This window comes from Podarcis gaigeae, assembly GCF_964106915.1.
Source record: "Podarcis gaigeae genome assembly, chromosome: 8".
In the NCBI taxonomy this organism is placed as follows: Eukaryota; Metazoa; Chordata; class Lepidosauria; order Squamata; family Lacertidae; genus Podarcis; species Podarcis gaigeae.
The window spans coordinates 41,955,794-41,966,709 of record NC_139684.1 but is presented as its reverse complement, the minus strand read 5'-3'; the positions used below and the strand labels follow the sequence as shown (position 1 = coordinate 41,966,709).

At 45.5% G+C, this 10,916-nt stretch overlaps 1 protein-coding gene across 1 annotated transcript in view; it reads right to left on the bottom strand.

Moving 5' to 3' along the window:
- Positions 1 to 774: 774 nt before the first annotated feature.
- Positions 775 to 10,916, bottom strand: part of SLC7A5 (solute carrier family 7 member 5) — a 51,781-nt gene continuing 41,639 nt past the window's right edge. The window contains exons 9-11 of the mRNA XM_083754562.1: positions 10,503 to 10,680; positions 4,092 to 8,025; positions 775 to 3,728 (exon numbers count right to left, since the gene is read on the bottom strand). Of these exons, the coding sequence (XP_083610688.1) occupies positions 7,970 to 8,025; positions 10,503 to 10,680 (234 nt within the window). The 3' untranslated portion in view covers positions 775 to 3,728; positions 4,092 to 7,969. The remainder of the gene's footprint in view (positions 3,729 to 4,091; positions 8,026 to 10,502; positions 10,681 to 10,916) is intronic.

Sequence of the window (10,916 nt, the reverse complement as noted above, 5' to 3'; positions counted from 1 at the left end):
AAGTGTCCCTGTGGTGCACGTTTTTAAACATCAGTCATATTTTTAGGGACATACCTATTTTTGCTTTTTACAGTGGTACCTCGGGTTAAGTACTTAATTCATTCCGGAGGTCCGTACTTAACCTGAAACTGTTCTTAACCTGAAGCACCACTTTAGCTAATGGGGCCTCCTGCTGCTGCTGCCGCGCCGCCAGAGCACGATTTCTGTTCTCATCCTGAAGCAAAGTTCTTAACCTGAAGCACTATTTCTGGGTTAGCGGAGTCTGTAACCTGAAGCGTATGTACCTTGACGTGTATGTAACCTGAGGTACCATTGTAGTATGAAGTGCCTGTGGTAATAGGATCCAGTATTTTGATTTGCAGTTACCTTAATGTCCTTGTTTGGAAGCCAAATCAGCAGTCCCCAAAGGCAAGAGTTGTAACCTTTTGAAAGAGGGTCACAGTAGCTTTGTATATGTAGAGATGGAGGATGTGCATGCAAAAAGGTCCTTTCCATCAGCCCTTATGACCCAGCTGCTACCACCCAGTAGCACTGAGAGGAAAGCAGCAGCCAGTCACTTTGCAAGGAAGGTTCTGGGATGGGTGGAGGGAAGAGAAACCTTCCATGATCTTTGCTTTATCAGTAGTTATCCTAGTCAGCTTGATTCCCCACCGCCCTGGTGGAAAAGTCACATGGAATATAAATACAAATAATAAACTTAATCAGAAATGCAATACTTGCTTTGTGAAGATATCGGGATTTAAAAATATAAAATAAAGAGGCTCCAAGACAAAAGACCAGCAACAGCAGTGTTATAATTCAGAGCACTTCGTTCAATTTAAAAATCAAACACATTCAAAAGGTAACAGAAATTGTTAATTATGAACAGCAAAAAGAGACCCAAAAGGGGTGGGGGGGGGGAAACACACTCAACCAAGAGATTACACATTTTTTTACAAGGTGGAATTGATCGAGTTTACTACAGAACTGATAATAAAAGAAGAAGGGAGAACAAACAACACAAATATTGGAACAAAGCTATACCGACAAATGCAAACGTCATAATAAAAACGGCACTTTTTGAATTGAGACACTTAAGATGTTTATTATTTAAGCCATTTAAAATCTAGCATAATCATTAAATTAGTAAAAAATACTTTTCTTCAAGAATAACGAAAAAAAACTTTTAAAGTTAGGTTTACATTTTTCCTACTTTTAAAAAAATAACTATGTTAAAAGAAAGGGGAGGAGATTTGTAAGGGAGTCAATATTATATACTCGGGGGGGGGGCATAAAGATAACCCCCTTGGCTGAGAGACCCTCTGTGCAAGTTCCTTGCAATGGATTGGACTTCCCCATGTTGAGGATTAATTAGAAGGGGCAGGGGCAGAGAAACTAGTGCTCCTTCCATGCAGAACTGCAGGACAGAGGAGGAAGGGCTTGCTCTCCTACTCCGGGGAAAGCTAATATAAGATGAAGACTCTTTGGAGTGGGACACAATTATGAAACGCCATGCGCACAGGGGCTTCATGCTCAAGACAGAAATGTTCTATCTGCACTTACAGGGGTTCCAAACTACATGCGTGGTGCACCCTCGCTTCCCAGAACAGGGCAGCCGTCATGCTCTGGTTCAGTCCCAGAGAAGCTGGGCCCTAGCAGCCATATGGACTCCAATAAGGCTAAGCCAGCATGAAGAGCCATTCAGCAGCCTCTTCGCATAATGCTTTTATTTGTCAGGGGCCATGCCAATTTCAAGACCCAGCATGTCTGCAAACTTCTATATAAGGTGAAACCGACATGTAATAAGAGTCATTTTGTGGAGCACAACTCAGTTAGTTATGCACCAAGCGTTCCCACAAGCCTGATGTATTAATATTCTGCTGGCAAGTGATTTTAGTGGGAGTCTTCCTGTTTTTTGAAACCAGAAGCAACTCTCAACCTACACCATTCGGGGGCAGCCTATTTTAGACGAGCAGCACCAAAGTGGATTTCACCCACATTGGGAATAAATGGATATAGATTAAAGTCACCTAGCTTTAATCATTCATATGTTTGTACCCCTTTAGAAGTCCTTAAAACTTAAGAAGATTACAGCATAATTAACACAGGAGGCATGAAAGAGAGAGCTCTTTGGGGGAAGCCATGACTGGCTTGTGATATCGCTGGGCTTTAAATGTATGGTGGCCTTAGGTAGCATTACTTGATGAAAACAAAAACAAAAAACCCACAAGAACATCATTAAAAGCAACCAGTGGCTTTAGTCATCAACTTCAGCTCAGCTTTTTTGAGGAAAGTGTTTGGGTACATTCTTTTAATAAAACTTAAGGACCCAAAGCGACATTGCACAATTAGGATGGCTCCACAGTTTGTTAGCCATGTGTTTGATGCCTCGTGTGGAAAGAAAAGGGAGCCTCTTACCCAAGACCTTTCGTTAGGAATAATAATTAAAGAAACAAAGTTAACAAACAACAAAACATTTCATTACAAGTCCAGAAACAGCTGTAGTGGTTTGCAAAATAAAATAAAGCACATTATGAGCGTCATTGGAATTATTGTCGTATTCTGCAATAAAAAAGGGGGAGAGGGGTTCAGTCAAACTTAAAAGAGAAATGGTATCCCAGTGGCATTTAATTACTGCTAGGGCAAGTCTTGATCTGTTACCTTCTTTTTAAAATATATACAAATACAAATTGGGCATCTCTTATCTTCTTTCAAGAAAATACTTAAGAAAGATTTTAGCTGCCAACAACAGGAATTGGAATATTTTGGATTCTACTTGCATGTTTGAGAAAGGCAGATGCAAAAACTGAACTGGACTAAAACTAGCACATTTTCTCAAATCTAAATTTCTAGGGAAGCATGAGGAGAAGTAAGAAAACCACAAAAGCATGCTAGTCTGCCTGCAACTTAACAACCTCAGATCTGGCTCCCCGCATTCTTGGTTTTACACTACATCATGCTCTCAAAACCAACTTTTCAACAAGGTGCTTGTATTAGGCTCTTGCCCCAGTAGTTAGCAGCGTTCATCCAATATATACTTACGATAAACATGCCACAGGTCACAATAAACACTGTAAAAAGGTGACCTGTTCTCCGAAAAGGGTGATCATCCACAGGGCCCTTCATATCTTGTACAATACATGACTTGCCCTATTCATAAAAAGTAACTTCAGTGTCAACTTACTTCCTTGAAGTTCGTATTTTGGGGGCGGGGGGATGCAAGCAGTTTGCAGCACAAAGCTCTGAAGACAGACGACGTGTTTGGTACACAGCCACTCGTAGAGCTCTAAAAACCATTCAAAGTAGTCATGAAGACTTAGAAATGTATCCCTTGGTAATATTCTGAGCCCTCCAGTTATTTGCCTGCCATTCTTGGCACCACAACAGACGACAAAGTCAACCCTCAATTGTCTGCCTGTTCTGCTTTTACAAAACTACTTTGCCTATTTGGAAAGAACAGTTGCCACATTTCAACAACACATACATGTTAACAACAAACAGCAACTGCATTATTCTGATACATGTCTGAAAGGAGAACAACAGGGAAGTTAAGGCCAACTTTTGTGTTGACAGGGTGTGGTGTTCTTAACTGCTAAGAAATGGGGTTCGTTAGGCGCTTTTCCCACGGAACCCAACTCTCAAAAAAGATAAAGACACAAATATGCCTAACATTTCTGACAATACAAACATCTTGGTCACCTCTACTTTGGGCCACAAGAGGTAGCTGATCCCAAAGAATTATGGGAGCTCTAAGCTTGTTTGTTGGGGACATGGGTGGCGCTGTGGGTTAAACCACAGAGCCTAGGACTTGCCGATCAAAAGGTCGGCGGTTCGAATCCCCACGACGGGGTGAGCTCCCATTCCTCGGTCCCTGCTCCTGCCAACCTAGTTGTTTGAAAGCACATCAGAGTGCAAGTAGATAAATAGGTACCGCTCTGGCGGGAAGGTAAACGGCGTTTCCGTGTGCTGCTCTGGTTTGCCAGAAGCGGCTTAGTCATGCTGGCCACATGACCCGGAAGCTGAATGCCGGCTCCCTCGGCCAATAAAGCGAGATGAGCGCCACAATCCCAGAGTCGGTCATGACTGGACCTAACGGTCAGGGGTCCCTTTACCTTTTTAAGCTTGTTTGTTAAAGGTTTGAGAGTTGTTAGGAGACCATGATTGCCTTCACAGGGCTACAATTCCACCCAGGGGGGATCTACTATGAAACAAATAAAGTTTAAGCTTCATGGCCCCTCCTCATGGAGGGGCCCCAGAAGCAACTTTGATCCATGTTGCTTCAGAGTCAAACAACTCAAACTGATTATTTTTTTTTGTTGTATATATTTTAAGAATCCCAAAGTTTAAGAGTCAGGAGCACAGATGTTGAAACGGTGTGGTGATCTGTCATGGAATAACTCTATTGAAGACGAGAGCAGGGGCTACCCAGACTTTATTGCTGGTTGCAAAGGGGCCCCCCCATAACAGGTCAAACTTCAGGGCCCCCAAAGTGTAGGCTTGCCACTGATTCTCAGAGTGGATAAATACTCGACCCCTCTTTACACAGCTCTGGGAGAGGGGTCTCTTAACAACTCTCAGCACCCACAACAAACTGCAGCTCCCAGAATTCTTTGGCAGAAGCCACAGCTGCTTAAAGCGGTATCATGGTATTTTAAACATATGGTGTGAATGTGGCCCCACAAGAGGCAGCATCTATGCTCCCTTCACTCTTCCACAAAGATGGTGCCTGTTTTGACGTATACATGTACCACTTAAAACAGAAGAGGCTAACTTGCGGCCCTCCCAGCATTGCTGGACTAGGACTCCCATCACTCCTGAACCCCTGGGCCTTGCTAGCGGGAGTTGGAAGCCTGACTTCTGAAGGGCCACAAGCCTCCCGCATCTTCAAAACAATAAGTTGATCATATGCAAACGTAATTGCTTCAAACTAATTTGATCAACCAATTAATACGTATTTTAATTAGGTGACACCTGGGGGGAGGGGAGATTTCTGCGATGCAAAAACAGGGTCCCCCAACTCATGTTCTCCAGGATTAGGATGACATCGTTATTAAAAACAGTTAACTGACGGCTAGAGAATTACATGCATATCATTAATTACGCTAAATGCTTGGTCCTCCTCTAAAAGGTCCCCTTGCACAAAGTGGGTAACCAACAGCAAAACCTGCAGCTTTAGCAGCACTGATACTGGTACATTGTGTCTTGGACATTGTAAATGCCACTATAAAAAGGCAGGCATTTTATTCCTCTTTATGGTGGGCCAAAACCATAAAGCAAGTCTCATCCAAGAGAAGTAACACATTCTTCCTTTTGGCTTCCCATGGAAGGACTTGATTGTTGCCCCCCCCCCCAACCCTTGCCTGCTGGTTTAGCTAAGAAAATACAGATTCTCAGCAAAACATTTGCACAGCTCCCCTGCTGGCATTATAGGTGGGTATGCCTCTTGGATAGCACAAACTGCTGGGATCATGAGCAGGAGGACAATTGTGCTCATGCCGTGCTTGTGGGCTCCCCATGTGGGCATCTGGTTGGCCACTGTAAGAAGAGGCAGCGGCTATGTTCCCCCTCCACTGTTGGAGGCAGTATATGCCTCTGAATACCAGTTGCTGGGAATCGCAAGAGGGGCGAGAGCAGCAGTGCTGTTGCACCCAGGTCCCACTTGCAGGCTTCCCATTGGGGCATCTGGTTGACCACAGTGAGAACAGGATGCTTGACTGCGTGGGCCCCCTTTGGCCTGATCCAGCAGCTAGGCTCTCCTTAAGTCTGTTTGCACTATGAAAGCATGGGGAGGGGAGGGATAATATCTGCTTCAATTGGTGTTAACATTCACGACTCTTAATCAAATGAATCAATGCAGGAAACTGTAATTTCGTGAAAGAAAACTTTGCCAACAGGAGTTGCGGTCCAACAACACCTGGAGGGCACAGGACTGGGCTACGGTTGCTGGCAAAGCATTCCTGGTAACCCCTCCAAACAATGAATTTCTCAGGGTTCGTTTTGGAGTGTGAAAGGCACAACACTGGCTTGAAATGGTTGAGGCCAGCTCAGATACAGGCAGCCCGACAAAAAACACAATTGCCATGCCTGAGGTGGAAGACCTACAGCGCACCCCACTCAGTAGCCGTGCAGTTAAATGGCCTTTTGAAAAGGACAACCCCAACCCTCAAACACCACAACTTCTTTAGGGTTGCCAGTGTGCTGCCTTCTGAATGATGCTGGACTCAACATCTCTCTCCATTGGCTTTGCTGCCTGGGGCTGATAAGAGCTGGAGTCTAACCAAAGCTGGAAGGCAGCTACCCCTGTTGTAAAACATTTGCTACACTCCTCCTATGCCTCAAAAACGGGCCTCTCAGCTGGACCATAACACTGCCCTAGTGTGACTGAACTACTTCCTGTGTTGACGGATGCTGGAAATTCTGTGGGGCTGGAAGGCGGGACTTCCAGGGGTCAAGTTTAATTCCCAACAATTAGCACAGGGAGAGAGGAGAAAACCTTTAAAGAAAAATAAGAGGACTTGCCAGAACAACGGAAGCAAAACATTAACATTGAAATGTATACAACAGGTCCCCCTTGCTTGCTTGATCCCCTAAGACATGAAGTCATAAGACCACTGCCAGGGGGGCAGGGGATGAGATGGCAGTAGACACTCCAAGCTTGGCCAGTTACAAAGCCTCCACACAGGCTGAACTAGAGCCAGGCACACAAAACTGCTACAGGCCGCCGCTGCCCACCCAGAGCTTCTGCTGTTTGCAAACTTTTGTTCCAAGTCTTCCAGGTTCGGCATCACATGGAACTGTCATTCCCACCCCTTCCCCCTACCAGCCCCAAGAGCAAATGGATGTCAGTGGAGCCTATGACACTCTGTGCAGAAAAAGAAAGTGGCAGGGTTTGGCATAACCGTCTGTGCAGCCAGAAGTCGCCGATCGATCCTGCAGAAGATACCGGGTGAAGGCCGATCATGGAGAGCAGGCTGGATTTCTCCTGTAGCCACCAAAGCTGGCAGCGTTTCAATTCTGGCCACAGAGATTGCTGTGCCACATCATCATGGATTCAGAGGCCCCGGAGGGAGATTTTAGCTTGGGTGCCCAAGAGGTGTGAACTTAAGAGCCGCCCGGAAGGAATGTCGCAAGGGTGACCATATACAAAATGTTTATTGCAAGTCAAATACAAAGCGGAACTACATGGGAATCTTAAAAGGGAAAAAGGGGAGAAAAATAAAAAGCAGATCCCTAAAAAAAATAATTAACAACAATAATAATTAAAAAAAAGAAGAAGTCCATGTTGGGGCAGCCAAGTCTTTTTGCGAGTGGAGTTAAGTTGATATCTGTGCAAGTCCACAATTTCAGCGTCACAGTTTTCCTTGTTTTTGCCTGTGTGCGTGTCCATCTGTTTTAGGGAGTGTAAAGCTGGGGGTGGGAGGGGCACAGACATTTTTTGCGCCCCAGGAAAACCCTCCTCCGGCAAGAGAATCAGTTGCGTTGGATTCTTTGTCCTTTCTGGACATGTGGAGGGGCAGTTGTGGGCCTGCTGGTGATTCTTGGCAACTCTCGTTTTCCTTCTGCAAAGGAACTCAGGGTGGAGAAACTTAGGCCACTAATGAAAGAGAGGACCAAGCAAAGGACAGACCGACGAGTCCAGCCCACAGCTGCACATGTAAACATTGCCATCCTGTTGGCTTCCCTGTTGGTGGGTCTACTGAGGCCTCTTGAGGTTCCCAGCAGAAGCTTCGCTTCCTGGATTGAATTTGCACCTGGGACTCTTTGCCTCCTGCCTCTGGTCAGCTGCCTGGCTTGGGGGAAAGGGGAGGGAGGGAGGGAGGGAGGGAGGAGGGGAGGGGAGGGCCATGCAGGCAGCAGGGGTCTAGGGACTTGTCACTGTCAGGCCCCTGGCTTCGAGGTTTGCTTTCTTGTTGAACTAAGAGTCCGACGTACTCGTGGTTTTCAAAATAATATTGTGCGTTGATTTGGACCGAATGCCTTTCCTCTAGTTTTAAGATTCCTGTGGGACAACCTCCATCAGCTTCTGGCACAGGACTGTCGTGGAATCTGTTTTGAGGTAGGGTTGGGGGTGGGGATGGACAAAAAACAAAAATGACCAAGCTGCATTGTGAAATGCTTGGAAACCGTAAACACTTAAGGGAGTTTTAAGGACACTCTAACAAATCATTGTTCTGCTTAGAATCAGCAGGTGTGTGTGGCTCTCTCAAATGTGCACCCTGCCTGATGCATAGTCTAGGTGTCGGTGTGCAGACAAAACCACAATAGGTTTGCTTGGTTGTAAGTGGCTTTGGGTTGCCTTGGACAAGATAAAGTAACCAGCAACATCATCATTAAAGGTGGTTTGAGCATTAGATCATGGTGAGTGGTGAGTATGCTCACACCGCTTTTGCCTCTGTCGAACAGGGCTTGGAAGTATTTTCCCCCCAGAAAACCTGTAGCACCTGTTCATCCAGAGGGACAAAAGAGAAACATAGCTGCACAAGCCTCTCTCAAAATGTTCCCCATTCAACTTCTGCCTGCTTCCAGCAAAAGGGCTGGACACTTGGCTTGCACCAGCACTTTCTGGCTACAAGGAGATTTTCTTGGGCGGGAGGGTGATAAACAACGCAAGGCAGTAAGAGCATTAGCTTTGTATTAAGACACTTGCAAGATATTCCTTCTATCCACCCTGGAATATTCCATATGCCTCCCCCCTCCCTGGCCACCCTGCTATTCTCTGGAAGGAAGGAAGGCCTGCAGTGCAGGACCCAATTAATATGCTGATTTGTCACCCAACAGCTTTAAAAATTGGCTTCTCTAAGAGCAGCGACGGATACTTGGAAGAGGAAGAAAGTGTGTGTTTGTGTGTAAAGGGAGAGAGAATCCGAGAGAGGAACCACTGAAAAGCTCTTGCGTTCTCCACCCGAAAGTGCAGCATTAAACCCTTGGCGCTTCTGCTAGTCTGCATTTCTAGGTCAGCCTGTTTGTTGTTGTCGTCTCGAGCCCCCGGAGAGACAGATGGTGGTGTTTAGTTACATGGACACCATCCAGTGAGACTTCTCATGATTCAGCTGTTCAAACAGAACTTTGTTTCTGGGGCTGAAAAAGAAGCAGAGCAGGCCAGGAGACCAAATGGCCCCCAACACTTGCTCTGTGGAGTGGACATATACAAGCTGGCTGTCCTCAAGTTGTTGTTGTTGTTGTTGTTGTTGTTTAATATATTTTTATATCCCACCTTTCTCTCAACTTGGAATTCAAGATGGCTTGCAGCATTTTTAAAACAACTTCATAAAATGCAAAATAGTGAAGATAAACTAGTTAAAAGCAATAGCTAAAACACAACAAAGCACATTTAGAACCAGCATGAAAATATTGATTGCCCTGAGAGCAGCCCAGTGGTCAAAATCATTTCCACCTAGTTTTCAAAGGCCCGTCTGAATAGGAAGGTCTTAGCCTGACGGGAAAGTTAACAAGGAGAGAGACAGGCCAACAGGGGAGTCGGAGAAGAGAGAGCTAAGAGAACTGTGACTGGGAGCTGATTAAAGTTGCATTTTAGTTGTGTGAAATAAACCAGATATTAGGCTTTTCTGCTTATAGGAACAGAGGAGGCTGCCCTCTGTCAAGGCAGACCATTGGTCCACCCAGCTCAATACCGGGCTCTCTGGGATTTCACTCAGAAGAGGTTTTCCCTGCTCAACCTGGAGAGACCAGGGACTGAACTGGGGATATCTGGCAGGCAAAGGATGTGGTTGGAGAGTATTCTGCACACCCGTGGCACCACCAAGCAAGCACAGACTCTGGAAATGTGTAAGCATAAGGGAATTTGCTCAGCTGGCATAAGGCAACCTACCTACAGAGTTCAGGCTTCCTGGTTACAAAGACTGGGGTGGGGTTGAATGTGTGTGGAGGGTTAGGGTTGGAAGATGCAAAGAGGCAATCTAGCAGAAATACTAGTTCCTAGAACCTAGAATTCCAGCTGCCCCCACAAAACCTGACTGGTCTTTCTCAGTCAGGCAGGAAAAAAGTGTGCCTGGGGGTAGCATGCCTGTGTTCTTCTTGGTGCTGCTTGGATAAATGCATGAATTTAACCTTTGGAACATTTTGTAAGTAAAGCATTTTAAACTTACTTAACAGTGTGTTGTTTGTTCATTGCAAGAGGAATAGAAAGAGGGGAGCACTTTGCAAGCTGACTGAACAGGACATGCAAAAAGTTTAATGGTTTACATTCCTATTGCTGTTTGACTTTGTGAGTTCAAACTCTGCTACTAGTGACTCTCGCCTGCTGGAGAGTGAGTTTAGTCCCACCCTTTGAAACCAGGCATCCAGCTGATTCTTTTGTTATTTATCCCACACAAGTGTGTCAAAAGATAATATATTTTTCCTCCCATACTTTTAACAATTTATCGAAAGGGGATTAAAAAAACCCCTACACAAATCAATTTAATACCATTATGCTGCGATCAAGAGTACGGATTACTGTTCTCGCACCCATTCCTAACCCGCACAATGCCACCATCACCCTGCAAGCCAGAAAAGGGACTCACATATGAGCTGGAGAAGCCACTTTGGTTTGTTTTTCCACCAGACCCCAAAGTAGTAAACGGGGACCCCGCTGAGAATGATGGCAAAGCCAATGCCACACTCCTTTGGGGTCATCCAGAAAGAGACGACAATCAGGAATATGCAGGCCAGGATGAAGAAGATGGGCAAAAGGAGGTTCACCTGTACATGGGAAAGGGCCGGGGGGATGGGACACAAAAGAGCAGCAAAATCAGACAATTTGAGTATAGAAAGAAACCCCATTGGTCTGGATTAACCACTCACTGCTTCAGTTTTGTTTAATTCAATTAAAAACCTTTCTAGACCACTTGGAGATCAAGGTGGGACATGTAGTTCTCTCCCCCGCCCCCAACAACCCTGTGAGGTTGGCAGGCTGAGAGGCAGTGACTGGCCCAAGT